Genomic DNA, 15,495 nt, shown 5'->3' on the forward strand with positions numbered 1-15,495 from the left:
ATAGTAAGCAGTTAACATTATTATCATTAATAAAATGAATAGAGTAATAAATGTGTACAAGTTTTGTTACTCTATTTATTTATCTTGTACATATCTATTCTATTTATTTTATTTTGTTAGTATGGTTTTGTTCTCTGTCTCCCCCTTTTAGACTGTGAGCCCACTGTTGGGTAGGGACTGTCTCTATATGTTGCCAACTTGTACTTCCCAAGCGCTTAGTCCAGTGCTCTGCACACAGTAAGCGCTCAATAAATACGATTGATGATGATGATGATGACTTTGGGCAAGACACTTCGCTCCCCTGGGCCTCAGTTCCCTCATCTGGAAAATGGGGATTAAGATAACTGGGTCCCACAGTGGGTTTACAGCGTTAAGTAGGAGAAAGAACCATTTGGCAGATGAGGAAACTGAAGCACAGAGAAGTAAAGTGATTTGTCCTAGGTAAATAATAATAATAATAATAATGATGGTATTTGTTAAGCGCTTACTATGTGCCAAGCACCGTCCTAAGCACTGGCTGTTTGGCCCAAGGTCACACAGCAGGCGATAATAATAATGATGGGATTTGTTAAGCACTTACTATGTGCCAAGCACTGTTCTAGGCGCTGGGGGAGATACAAGGAAATCAGGTTGTCCCACGTGGGGCTCACAATCTTAATCCCCATTTTACAGAGGAAGTAAATGAGACTGTGAGCCCCATTTTACAGAGGAGGGAACTGAGGCCCAGGGGAGTGAAGTGTCTTCCCCTCGTCCCCCTCCTCCTCGTCCCCCTCTCCTTCCCCTCCATCTTACCTCCTTCCCTTCCCCACAGCACCTGTATAGATGTATATATGTTTGTACATATTTATTACTCTATTTATTTATTTATTTTATTTGTACATATCTATTCTATTTATTTTATTTTGTTAGTATGTTTGGTTTTGTTCTCTGTCTCCCCCTTTTAGACTGTGAGCCCACTGTTGGGTAGGGACTATCTCTATATGTTGCCAATTTGTACTTCCCAAGCGCTTAGTACAGTGCTCTGCACATAGTAAGTGCTCAATAAATACGATTGATGATGATGAGGCCCAGAGAAGCGAAGTGTCCCACGGGGGACAACCTGATGTCCTTGTATCTCCCCCAGCGCCTAGAACAGTGCTTGGCACGTAGTAAGTGCTTAACAAATACCATCATTATTATTATTGCCTGCTGTGTGACCTTGGGGCTTGAGACCGTGAGCCTCGTGTAGGACAGGGATTGGTGAGCCTGTATCTACCCCAGCGTCTAAAACAGTGCCTAGGCCATAGCGCTTAGCAAGTTCCATAAAAAAAAGTCCAGTTTCTCCCATCCTAACTCTTGTTTCTTTCCTCCCGTTGAAGGAGCCTCTGGAGAGATGGATTCCAAACCCTGTTTCGAAGCCCGAATCCTGTGCAACCTGGTTCTCTCCTTCTGTGGTGAGATCACAGGTCTCTGAGTCCGAGCCGCGGGGACTGGGGGGAGCGTCTTGGGCTGTGAGAGACCCCTGAGAGACCCTCCGTCTGCTTGCCGGCCCTCGCCCCCTCCTCTTAACTTCCAATCTGGAGGAACAACCAAGCCTGGCTGAGCCACCCCTCTGCGCTTTCCACCGTTGTCTGGGGGATTCAATAAAAGTTCACGAAGAAAAAGCGGTGGAAGTAGTAATCATAGTTGAATTCCCCCTTCTAGACTGCGAGCCCACTGTTGGGTAAGGACCGTCTCTCTATGTTGCCAACCTGTACTTCCAAAGCGCTTAGTACAGTGCTCTGCACAAAGCAAGCGCTCAATAAATACGATTGAATGAATGAATGAATGAATGAATTATTAGTATTAATAATAATGGCATTTATTAAGCACTTACTATGTGTAAAGCACTGTTTTAAGCGCTGGGGAGGTTACAAGGTGATCAGGTTGTCCCACTGAGGGCTCACAGTCTTCATCCCCATTTTACAGATGAGGGAACTGAGGCCCAGAGAAGTTAAGTGACTTGCCCAAAGTCACACAGCTGACAATTGGAGGAGCCGGGATTTGAACCTATGACCTCTGACTCCAAAGCCCGGGCTCTTTCCACTGAGCCACGCTGCTTCCCCCTTTCCTTATCTCCCACCCCCTTCTGCGTCACCCTGACTCACTCCCTTTCTTCAATCATCAATCAATCAATCAATCAATCAATCGTATTTATTGAGCGCTTACTATGTGCAGAGCACTGTACTAAGCGCTTGGGAAGTACAAGTCGGCAACACATAGAGACAGTCCATACCCAACAGCAGGCTTTCTTCATGAGAAGCACCGTGGCTCAGTGGAAAGAGCCCAGGCTTTGGAGTCAGAGGTCATGGGTTCAAAATCCGGCTCCGCCAATTGTCAGCTGTGTGACTTTGGGCAAGTCACTTGACTTCTCTGGGGCTCAGTGACCTCATCTGTAAAATGGGGATTAACACTGTGAGCCTCCTGTGGGACAACCTGATCACCTTGCAACCTCCCCAGCGCTTAGAACAGTGCGTTGCACTTAGTAAGCACTTAATAAATGCCATCATTATTATTATTATTATTATTATTCCCCCTCCCAGCCCCACACCACTTCTGTTCACATCCCTCATTTATAGAGAAGCAGTGTGGCTCAGTGGAAAGAGCCCGGGCTTTGGAGTCAGAGGTCATGGGTTCAAATCCCCGCTCCACCACTTGTCAGCTGTGTGACTTTGGGCAAGTCACTTGACTTCTCTGGGCCTCAGTTCCCTCATCGGGAAAATGGGAATTAAAACTGTGAGCCCCCCGTGGGACAACCTGATCACCTTGAGTGAATGAAATGAATATTCTATTGATTTTATTTTGTTAATATGTTTGGTTTTGTTCTCTGTCTCCCCCTTCTAGACTGTGAGCCCACTGTTGGGTAGGGACCGTCTCTATATGTTGCCAACTTGTACTTCCCAAGCGCTTAGTACAGTGCTCTGAACACAGTAAGCACTCAATAAATATGATTGATTGATTGATTTTATGGAGGAGGTAACTGAGGCCCAGAGAAGTGAAGTAATAACTTCTCCTCACCTCAGTTTCCTCATCTGTAAAATGGGGATGAAGATGGGGATGAGCCCCACGTGGGACAACCTGATGACCTTGCATCTACCCCAGTGCTTAGAACAGTGCTCGGCACATAGTAAGCGCTTAACAAATGCCATCATCACCACACAACAGCTGGGTGCCAGAGAGGAGACGTCCATCCCCTCTTGCCTTCCCATCCCTCTCCCTTCCTCTCCATTTCAATCAATCAATCAATCAATCATATTTATTGAGCACTTACTGTGTGCAGAGCACTGTACTAAGCGCTTGGGAAGTCCAAGTTGGCAACATCTAGAGACAGTCCCTACCCAACAGCGGGCTCACAGTCTAAAGGGGGAGACAGAGAACAAAACCAAACATACTAACAAAATAAAATAAATAGAATAGATATGTACAAGTAAGATAAATAAATAGAGTAATAAATATGTACAAACATATATACATATATACAGGTGCTGTTATTTTGCTTGTACATATCTAGTCTATTTTATTTTGTTAGTATGTTTGGTTTTGTTCTGTCTCCCCCTTTTAGACTGTGAGCCCACTGTTGGGTAGGGACCGTCTCTATATGTTGCCAATTTGGACTTCCCAAGCACTTAGTCCAGTGCTCTGCACACAGTAAGCGCTCAATAAATACGATTGATTGATTAATTGATTGACGATGGGGATGGAGAGAATGGATGGATCTCCTTTCTCCTCCTCTCTTCCCTTCCCGTCCTCTCTGTCTCCCTCTCCTCCTTCTCCCAAAAATGGTCAGGCTGGATTGGAGAAGGAGAGCAGTGAGGTGAGATAATTTCTTTTGTTAATGATGCGCATCTACCTTTACTTCTATTTATTCTGTGTCCCTTCCCCACAGCACCTGTATATATGTATATATGTTTGTACGGATTTATTCCTCTATTTATTTATTTATTTTACTCGTACATATCCATTCTATTTATTTTATTTTGTTAATATGTTTGGTTTTGTTCTCTGTCTCCCCCTTCTAGACTGTGAGCCCACTGTTGGGTAGGGACCGTCTCTAGATGTTGCCAACTTGGACTTCCCAAGCGCTTAGTCCAGTGCTCTGCACACAGTAAGCGCTCAATAAATACGATTGATTGATTTGATCATTATTATCTGCCCAAGGTCACCCAGCAGACGAGTGGCAGAGCCGGGATTAGAACCCATGACCTTCTGATTTCCGGGCCCGGGCTCTAGCCACTAGGCCATGCCGCTTGCCGACGCTTTGCAGATCTCAAGGGAAGAGAGGAAGAGAGCGAAGATGAGGCGAAATCCATCAGCCGGCCTGAAATTATCCCTCCGGCGGATTTCCCACTCCGATTTGAACTATTCCCAGCATTCCCACAATGGGAAAAAGGTGTCCATTGCGGAGTGAAGTGGAAACACATTTTCATTTCTTTCATTCTTTCCTTTGGCCTTGGTGTTTTCTGAGAAGCAGCCTGGTGCTGTGGGTGGAATCCGGGCTTGGATGTCAGAAGGTCACGGGTTCTAATCCCGGCTCCGCCACTTGTCTGCTGTGTGACCTTGGGCAAGTCACTTCACTTCTCTGGGCTAAGAGAAGAAGCGTGGATTAGTGGAAAGAGCCCGGGCTTGGGAGTCAGAGGACGTGGGTTCTCATCCCGGCTCTGCCACTTAATAATAATAGAATAATAATAATGATGATGATGATGGTATTTGTTATAATAATAATGGTATTTGTTAAGCGCTTACTATGTGCAAAGCACTGTTCTAGCACTTGGCTGCTGTGTGACCTTGGGAAAGTCACTTCACTTCTCTGGGCTAAGAGAAGAAGCTTGGCTTAGTGGAAAGAGCCCGGGCTTGGGAGTCAGAGGACGTGGGTTCTAATCCCGGCTCTGCCACTTAATAATAATAATAATAATAATAATAATAATGGTATTTGTTAAGCGCTTACTATGTGCAAAACACTGTTCTAGCACTTGTCTGCTGTGTGACCTTGGGAAAGTCACTTCACTTCTCTGGGCTAAGAGAAGAAGCTTGGCTTGGTGGAAAGAGCCCGGTCTTGGGAGTCAGAGGACGTGGGTTCTAATCCCGGCTCTGCCACTTAATCATAACAATAATAATAATAATAATAATAATAATAGTAATGATGATGATGATGATGATGGTATTTGTTAAGCGCTTACTATGTTCAAAGCACTGTTCTAGCACTTGGTTGCTGTGTGACCTTGGGAAAGTCACTTCACTTCTCTGGGCTAAGAGAAGAAGCTTGGCTTAGTGGAAAGAGCCCGGGCTTGGGAGTCAGAGGACCTGGGTTCTAATCCTGACCCTGCCACATAATAATAATAATAATAATAATGATGGTATTTGTTAAGCACTTACTATGTGCAAAGCACTGTTCTAGCACTTGGCTGCTGTGTGACCTTGGGAAAGTCACTTCACTTTTCTGGGCTAAGAGAAGCAGCATGGCTTAGTGGAAAGAGCCCGGGCTTGGGAGTCAGAGGACGTGGGTTCTAATCCCGGCTCTGCCACTTAATAATAATAATAATAATAATAATAATAATAATAATGGTATTTGTTAAGCGCTTACTATGTGCAAAGCACTGTTCTAGCACTTGTCTGCTGTGTGACCTTGGGAAAGTCACTTCACTTCTCTGGGTTAAGAGAAGAAGCTTGGCTTAATGGAAAGAGCCCGGGCTTGGGAGTCAAGGGATGTGGGTTCTAATCCCGGCTCAGCCTCTTAATAATAATAATAATAATAATAATAATAATAATAACAATGGTATTTGTTAAGCGCTTACTATGTGCAAACTACTGTTCTAGCACTTGTCTGCTGTGTGACTTTGGGAAAGTCACTTCACTTCTCTGGGCTAAGAGAAGAAGCGGGAATTAGTGGAAAGAGCCCGGGTTTGGGAGTCAGAGGATGTGGGTTCTAATCCCGGCTCAGCCTAATAATAATAATAATAATAATAATAATAATAATTTTATTTGTTAAGCACTTACTATGTGCAAAGCACTGTTCTAGCACTTGTCTGCTGTGTGACCTTGGGAAAGTCACTTCACTTTTCTGGGCTAAGAGAAGAAGTGTGGCTTAGTGGAAAAAGTCTGGGCTTGGGAATCAGAGGATGTGGGTTATAATAATAATATTAATAATGGTATTTGTTAAGCGCTTACTATGTGCAAAGCACTGTTCTAAGCCCTGGGGAGGTTACAAGGTGATCAGGTTGTCCCACGGGGGGGCTCACAGTTTTAATCCCTATTTTATAGATGAGGTCACTGAGGCCCAGAGAAGTTTAGTGACTTGCCCAAAGTCACACAGCTGACAGTTGGTAAAGCCAGGATTTGAACCCATGACCTCCGACTCCAAAGCCCCGGCTCTTTCCACTGAGCAACGCTGCTTCTCCAATCCCAGCCCTGGCTGCTTCTCCAATCCCAGCCCTGTCCCTTGGCTGCTGTGTGACCTTGGGCAAGTCACTTCACTTCTTTGGGCCTCAGTTACCTCATCTGTAAAATGAGGATTAAAAGTGTGAACCCCATGTGGGACAACCTGATCACCCTGTATCTACCCCAGAGCCTAGAACAGTGCTTGGCACATAGTAAGCACTTAACAAATACCATTATTATTATTATTATTATCATCATTATTATTATTATTATTCAGTTCCCTAATCTGTAAAATGGGGATGGAGACTGTGAGCCCCACATGGGACAGGGATTGTGTCCAACCTGATTTTCCTGTAACCACCTGAGCACATAAACAGCACAACAGTGCTTTGCACATAGTAAGCGCTTAACAAATGCCATAAAAAACATAGTAAGCACTTAATGAATACCATAATAATAGTAATAATAATAATAATAACAATAATAACAATAATAATAGTCATTACTCAGAAATGGAATCCAATAGGTAGTTGCCAAAGATGGCTCATTGTGGTCCCATCGGGTCAGATGGGAGTGAGAACTGAACTTCTTTAGCACTGAACAAATAACAAAATTAGGAGGAAGGTCTGGAGGGAGTGTTTTGAACGCCACTGCTGCTCTATTCATTCAGTCATATTTATTGAGCACTTACTGTGTGCAGAGCTCTAATGCCGATATCCAGGCAGGACTTTTCTGTGCATCCTCCCTTAATTCTAGTATCCACCTCAGCGATTAGTACAGTGCCTGGCAGTCAAACAATCAATTGTATTTATTGAGTGCTTACTATCATCATCAATCGTATTTATTGAGCGCTTACTATGTGCAGAGCACTGTACTGGGTGCAGAGAACTGTAGTTGTAAGCTCGTTGTGGGCAGGGGTTGTGTCTATCTATCGCATTGTAGAGAAACAGCGTGGCTCAATGGAAAGAGCCCGGGCTTGGGAGTCAGAGGTCATGGGTTCAAATCCCCGCTCCGCCAATTGTCAGCTGTGTGACCTTGGGCAAGTCACTTCACTTCTCTGGGCCTCAGTTACCTCGTCTGGAAAACGGGGATTAAGACCGTGAGCCCCCCGTGGGACAATCAATCAATCAATCATATTTATTGAGCGCTTACTGTGTGCAGAGCACTGTACTAAGTGCTTGGGAAGTACAAGCTGACAACCTGATCACCTTGTATCCCCCTCCAGTGCTTAGAACAGTGCTTTGCACATAGTAAGCGCTTAACAAATGCCATTATTATTATTATTATTATTATACTCTCCCAAGTGCTTAATACAGTGGTCTGCATGCAGGAAGTGCTCAATAAATACAGTTGACTGATTGACTCACTGTACTAAGCGCTTGGTAGAGCAAAATACAACAGAAGTAGCAAACACGTTCCCTGCACACCCATCGACTTGTACTTCCCAAGCGCTTAGTCCAGTGCTCTGCACACAGTAAACGCTCAATAAATACGATTGACTGACTGAATGAATGAATAGTAAGCGTTTAGCAAATACCACAATTATTAACTGGAGAAGCAGCATGGTGTAGAGGGTAGAGCCTGGGCCTGGGACTTAGAAAGACCTGGGTTCTAATCCCGACTCCACCACTCGTCTGCTGTGTGACCTTGGGCAAGTCACTTCACTTCTCTGGGCCTCAGTTCCCTCATCTGTCAAATGGGGATGGAGACCGTGAGCCCCACGTGTTACAGGGACTGCATCATCATCATCATCAATTGTGTTTATTGAGCGCTTACTATGTGCAGAGCACTGTACTAAGCGCTTGGGAGGTACAAATTGGCAACATATTGTGCTTAGTACAGTGCCTGGCACATAGGAATCACTTAACAAATATCATTACCATGGGAAGCAGCGTGGCTCAGTGGAAAGAGCCCGGGCTTTGGAGTCAGAGGTCATGGGTTCAAATTCCGGCTCCACCAATTGTCAGCTGTGTGACTTTGGGTGAGTCACTTCACTTCTCTGGGCCTCAGTTACCTCATCTGGAAAGTGGGGATGAAGACTGTGAGCCCCCCGTGGGACAACCTGATCACCTTGTAAGCTCCCCAGCGCTTAGAACAGTGCTTTGCACGTAGTAAGCACTTAATAAATGCCATTATTATTATCTCATCACTGGGTTAGCGGACATGGGCCACCTTGGACCCCGAAATCAGGCTGGGAGATCAAGCTAAATTCATTCAGTCGTATCTGTCGAGCGCCCACTGTGTGCCGAGCACTGTACTAAGCGCTTGGGAGAGGACAATACAGCAATAAACAGATGCATTCCCTGCCTACAATGGTGTGTCTGTGTGCAGATGAGGGGGAAATGGAGGCAAGGTGGCTCATGTCCGCTGACACAGTGATGAGATAATAATGATAATGATACTTGTTAAGTGATTACTAGGTGCCAGACACTGTACTAAGCGCTAGGGTGGATACAAGCAAATGGGGTTCGATGCAGTCCCTGTAACACGTGGGGCTCACGGTCTCCATCCCCATTTGAGAGATGAGGGAACTGAGGCCCAGAGAAGGTCACCCATGGAAATGGAGAATCAATCAATCAATCAATCGTATTTATTGAGCGCTTACTGTGTGCAGAGCGCTGTACTAAGCGCTTGGGAAGTACAAGTTGGCAACATCTAGAGACGGCCCCTACCCAACAGCGGGCTCACAGTCTAGAAGGGGGAGACAGAGAACAAAACCAAACTTATTAACAAAATAAAATCAATAGAATAGATATGTACAAGTAAAATAAATAAATAAATAGAGTAATAAATATGTCTTCCCAAGGATGCGGGGTGGACTTGTGACCTGAGCCCGGGCCTGGGAATCAATCAATCAATCAATCAATCGTATTTATTGAGCGCTTACTGTGTGCAGAGCACTGGACTAAGCGCTCGGGAAGTACAAGTTGGCGACATATAGAGACGGTCCCTACCCAACAACGGGCTCACGGTCCTCCCTCAATCAATCAATCAATTGTATTTATTGAGTGCTTACTGTGTGCCGAGCACTGTACTAAGCGCTTGGGAAGTCCAAGTTGGCAACATCTAGAGACGGTCATCATCATCATCATCATCATCAATCGTATTTATTGAGTGCTTACTATGTGCAGAGCACTGTACTAAGCGCTTGGGAAGTACAAATTGGCAACATATAGAGACAGTCCCTACCCAACAGCGGGCTCACAGTCTAGAAAGGGGAGACAGAGAACAAAACCAAACACACTAACAAAATAAAATAAATAGAACAGATATGTACAAGTAAAATAAATATATAAATAAATGTAGAATAGATATGTACAAGTAAAATAAATAGAGTAATAAATCTGTACAAACATACATACACATATACAGGGGCTGTGGGGAACGGAAGGAGGTAAGATGAGGGGGATGGTAAAATGAATAGAGTAATAAATAATAAATAATTATGCATTTTATATTTTATTTATTACTCTATTTTATAAGTAGAGTAATAAATATGTACAAACATATATACATATATACAGGTGCTGAGGGGAAGGGAAGGAGGTAAGACGGGGGGATGGAGAGTGGAATGAGGGAGGGAGAGAAGCCAGATGGCAGGGAGTTGAGGAGGTGAGGAAGAGGAGGAAGATGAAGTAGACGCCTCGCTGGGAGGAGGACTATGGTAGGAAGGAGTCGGGTTGATAATCGGAGGGAATCGTGGAGTCCGGCGGGGATTTTCCCGGTCAAGGGAAACAGGAGTGAGCTGGAAAATGGGGATGAAGACTGTGAGCCCCACATGGGACAGGGGCCGTGTCCACCTTGTATCCACTCCAGCGCTTGGTACAGTCCTTGGCACCTAGTAAGCGCTTTTAACAAAACACCGCAATTATTATTATTATTTTGTCATTATCAAATAAACCATGGGGCGACTATCAAGTGTTGATACCTGTCCACTTGTTCTGTTATGTGGTCTGTCTCCCCCCTTCAACGCTGTGGGCCCGTTGTTGGGCAGGGCCTGTATCTGTTGCCGAATTGGACTTTCCAAGCGTTTAGTACAGTGCTCTGCACACAGTAATCAATCAATCAATCGTATTTATTGAGCGCTTACTGTGTGCAGAGCACTGTACTAAGCGCTTGGGAAGTACAAGTTGGCAACATTTAGAGACCCAACAGTGGGCTCACAGTCTAGAAGTCTATTATTACCCCAGTGCTTAGAACACATTGTAAGCGCTTAACAAATACCAACATTATTATTATTATTATTATTATTACCCCAGCATTTAGAACACATAGTAAGCGCTTAACAAATACCGACACTATCATTATTATTATTATTATCATCATCATCATCATCAATCGTATTTATTGAGCGCTTACTATGTGCAGAGCACTGTACTAAGCGCTTGGGAAGTACAAATTGGCAACATATAGAGACAGTCCCTACCCAACAGTGGGCTCACAGTCTAAAAGGGGGAGACAGAGAACAAAACCAAACATGCTAACAAAGTAAAATAGAATAGATATGTACAAATAAATAAAATAAATAAATGGAGTAAAAAAATATGTATTATTATTATCCTGGTTAGAACGCATTTTAAGTGCTTAACAAACACCAACATTATTATTATTATTATTATTATTATCATTATTATTATTATTATTATTACCCCAGGGCTTAGAACACATAGTAAGCGCTTAACAAATACCAACATTATCGTTATTATTATTATTACCCAGTAAGTGCTCGATAAATATAATTGCATGAATAATAATAATAATGGCATTTATTAAGCGCTTACTATGTGCAAAGCACTGTTCTAAGCGCTGGGGGGGATACAAGTTGATGAGGTTGTCCCACGAGGGGCTCACAGTCTTCATCCCCATTTTACAGATGAGGAACTGAGGCCCAGAGAAGTGAAGTGACTTGCCCAAAGTCACACAGCTGACAAGTGGCGGAGCCGGGATTTGAACCCATGACCTCTGACTCCAAAGCCCGTGCTCTTTCCCACTGAGCCATGCTGCTTCTCTATGTTGCCATATGTTGCCATATGTTGAATGTTGCCAACTTGTACTTCCCAAGCGCTTAGTACAGTGCTCTGCACACAGTAAGCGCTCAATAAATGCGATTGATGATGATGATGATGAATGAATGAAAGCAGAGGGGAAGGGGTGACTTGCCCAGGGCCACCAAGCCGGGCTGAAGTTGTCCAACCGTGTCTGACGCGATTTGCCGGTATCCACGCTAGCGCTTAGTACAGTGCCTGGGCCCGTAGTCAGCACTTAAACAAATGCCTTTATTATGAGAAGCAGCGTGGCTCAGTGGAAAGAGCCCGGGCTTTGGAGTCAGAGGTTATGGGTTCGAATCCCGACTCCGCCACATGTCTGCTGTGTGATCTTGGGCAAGTCGCTTCACTTCTCTGGGCCTCAGTGACCTCATCTGTAAAATGGGGATGAAGGCTGTGAGCCCCACGTGGGACAACCTGATCACCCTGCATCCTCCCCAGCGCTTAGAACAGTGCTTTGCACATAGTAAGGCCTTAACAAATGCCAATTATTATTATTATCCCGGCTCCACCATTTGTCTGCCGTGTGACCTAGGGCAAGTCGCTTTACTTCTCTGGGCCTCAGTTACCTCATCTGTAAAATGGGGATGAAGACTGTGGGCCCCAAGTGGGAAAGGGAGTGTGTCCAACTTGATTAGCTTATATCTACCCCAGCGTTTAGAACAGTTCCTGGCAAGTAATAATGATAATAATAATGTTGGCATTTGTTAAGCGCTTAACAAATGCCACAGTTATTATTATTATTATTATTATTATTGTTATTATTAGATATATCACACACACACATCAACGTCCCTCTCCTGCTCAGTGGCAACGGAGATCACTTAATTACCTCCAGACCATAAACTCATTATGGGCAGGAATCTGTCTACCTATCAGTCAATCAATCGATCGATCCATTGACTTATTGAGCGCTTACTCTGTGCAGCGCACTGTACTAAAAAAATCGTATTTATTGAGCACTTAGTGCTTGGCACAAAATAGGGGCACATAGTGCCCCTCTAAGCTGCTGGAGCATCATCATCATCATCAATCGTATTTATTGAGCTCTTACTATGTGCAGAGCACTGTACTAAGCGCTTGGGAAGTACAAATTGGCAACATATGTAATCGGGTTGTCCCACATGGGGCTCACAGTCTTCACCCCCAGTCTACAGATGAGGAAACTGAGGCCCAGAGAAGTGAAGTGACTTGCCCAAAGTCACACAGCTGACAAGGGGCAGAGCCGGGATTAGAACCCACGACCTCTGACTCCCAAGCCCGGGCTCTTTCCACTGAGTGACGCTGCTTCTCAAAAAAATAATGGTATTTGTTAAGTGCTTACTATGTGCCAATCACTGGGGTAGATACAAGGTGATCAGGTTGTCCCACGGGGGGCTCACAGTCCTCATCCCCATTTGACAGATGAGGTAACTGAGGCACAGAGAAGTGAAGTGACTTGCCCAAGGTCACACAGCAAGCAGCAGAGCCACTTGGGAGAGTCCACTACAGCAATATAACAGACACATTCCCTGCCACAATGAGCTTGCAGTCTAATAATAAGGATGTTGATGGCATTTATTAAGCGCTTACTATGTGCAAAGCACTGTTCTAAGCACTGGGGAGGTTACAAGGTTGTCCCACAGGGGGCTCACAGTCTTAATCCCCATTTTATAGATGAGGGAACTGAGGCACAGAGAAATTAAGTGACTTGCCCAAAGCCACACAGCTGACGATTGGCAGAGCGGGGATTCGAACCCATGACCCCTGACTCCAAAGCCCGTGCCCTTTCCAGTGAGCCACGCTCTAAGCGCTTACTATGTGCAAAACCCTGTTCTAAGCGCTGGGGAGGATACAAGGTGATCAGGTTGTCCCCCGTGGGGCTCACAGTCTTAACCCCCATTTTCCAGATGAGGTAACTGAGGCCCAGAGGAGTTAAGTGACTTGCCCAAGGTCACACAGCTGACAATTAGTGGAGCCGTTATTTGAACCCATGACCTCTGACTCCCAAGCCCGGGCTCTTTCCATTGAGCCGCATCTGTCTTGCCTTAGAGAAGCAGCGTGGCTCAGTGGAAAGAGCCCGGGCTTTGGAGCCAGAGATCATGGGTTCGAATCCCGACTCCACCACATGTCTGCTGTGTGACCTTGGGCAAGTCACTTCACTTCTCTGAGCCTCAGTTATCTCATCTGTAAAATGGGGATTAAGACTGTGAGCCCCACATGGGACAACTTGATCACCTTGTATCCCCCCCAGCGCTTAGAACAGTGCTCTGCACATAGTAAGCGCTTAACAAATGCCATTATTATTATTATTATTATTCCGTCGAGTAATTTTCAACTCATAGCGACGCCACGGACACATCTCTCCCGGAAGGTCCCGCTTTCCATCTAGCATCGTTCCGGTCGTGGATCCACAGAGTTTTCCAGGGAAAAATCGGGAAGCGTTTGACCATCGCCTCCTTCCGCGGGGTCAACTTGAGTGTCCACCCTCGACATACTTGTACATATCTATTCTATTTATTTTATTTTGTTAATATGTTTTGTTTTGTTCTCTGTCTCCCCCTTCTAGACTGTGAGCCCACTGTTGTGTAGGGACCGTCTCTATGTGTTGCCAACTTGGACTTCCCAAGCGCCTAGTACAGTGCTCTGCACACAGTAAGCGCTCAATAAATATGATTGATTGATTGATTGATTGATTGATTGTAGCCAACGACCTGCTCCTCGCTAGCCACTGGCTCAGCTCGGAATGGACTGGACAGGCCTTGGCTTTACTCACCCTCCCATAGCCGAGACTGGCATTCATTCATTCATTCAATTGTATTTATTGAGCGCTTACTGTGTGCAGAGCACTGTACTAAGCGCTTGGGAAGTACAAGTCGGCAACATATAGAGACAGTCCCTACCCAACAGTGGGCTCACAGTCTAGAAGTAGAGGGCTAGCGGTTTGTACCAACTGTGTTAAGCAGTGTGGCCTAGCGGATAATAATAATAATAATAATAATAATAATAATAATGATAATGATTGCATTTATTAAGTGCTTACTATGTGCAAAGCACTGTTCTAAGCGCTGGGGAGGATACAAGGTGATCAGGTTGTCCCACGGGGGGCTCACAGTCTTCATCCTCATTCGACAAAGGAGGGAACTGAGGCACAGAGAAGTGACTTGTACTTCCCAAGCACTTAGTCCAGTGCTCTGCACACAGTAATTGCTCAATAAATACGATTGAATGAATGAATGAATGAATGAATTGACTTGCCCCAAGTCACAACAGCTGACAATTGGAGCTAGGATTTGAACCCACGACCTCTGACTCCCAAACCCGAGCTCTTTCCACTGAGCCACGCTGCTTCTCCAGCCTGAAAGTCAGAAGGACCGGGGTTCTAATCCTGCCTAGCCGCTTGTCTGCTGTGTGACCTTGAGCAAGTCACTTCATTTACCTAGGCCTCTGTTCCCTCATCTGTAAAATGTGAGGCAGGGACTGTGTTCAATCAATCAATCAATCAATCAATCAATCAATCAATCATATTTATTGAGCGCTTACTGTGTGCAGAGCACTGGACTAAGCGCTTGGGAAGTCCAAGTTGGCAACATATGGAGACAGTCCCTACGCAACAGTGGGCTCACAGTCTAAAAGGGGGAGACAGAGAACAAAACCAAACATATTAACAAAATCAAATAAATAGAATAGATATGCACAAGTAAAATAAATAAATAAATAAATATGTACAAACATGCATACATATATACAGGTTCAACCGTTCATTTATTCATTTAATTGTATTTATTAGGGACCATCTCTATTGTAAAGAAGTAGTGTGGCTCAGTGGAAAGAGCCCAGGCTTTGGAGTCAGAGGTCGTGGGTTCAAATTCCGGCTCTGCCACTTGTCAGCTGTGTGACTCTGGGCAAGTCACTTCACTTCTCTGAGCCTCAGTTCCCTCATCTGTAAAATGGGGATGAAGACTGTGAGCCCCACGTGGGGCAACCTGATCACCTTGTAACCTCCCCAGTGCTTAGAACAGCACCTAGAGAAGCAGTGGGGCTCAGTGGAAAGAGCCCGGGCTTTGGAGTCAGAGGT

General features: G+C 44.9%; 1 protein-coding gene across 1 annotated transcript in view; it reads left to right on the forward strand.

Moving 5' to 3' along the window:
- The window catches only part of GKN1 (gastrokine 1), a 30,933-nt gene extending 29,480 nt beyond the window's left edge, over positions 1–1,453 (forward strand). Inside the window, exon 6 of the mRNA XM_038746415.1 lies at positions 1,359–1,453. Within this exon, the coding sequence (XP_038602343.1) occupies positions 1,359–1,453 (95 nt within the window). The remainder of the gene's footprint in view (positions 1–1,358) is intronic.
- The last annotated feature ends 14,042 nt before the right edge of the window (positions 1,454–15,495 follow it).

Source organism: Tachyglossus aculeatus, chromosome 5 (genome assembly GCF_015852505.1).
Source record: "Tachyglossus aculeatus isolate mTacAcu1 chromosome 5, mTacAcu1.pri, whole genome shotgun sequence".
NCBI lineage: Eukaryota > Metazoa > Chordata > Mammalia > Monotremata > Tachyglossidae > Tachyglossus > Tachyglossus aculeatus.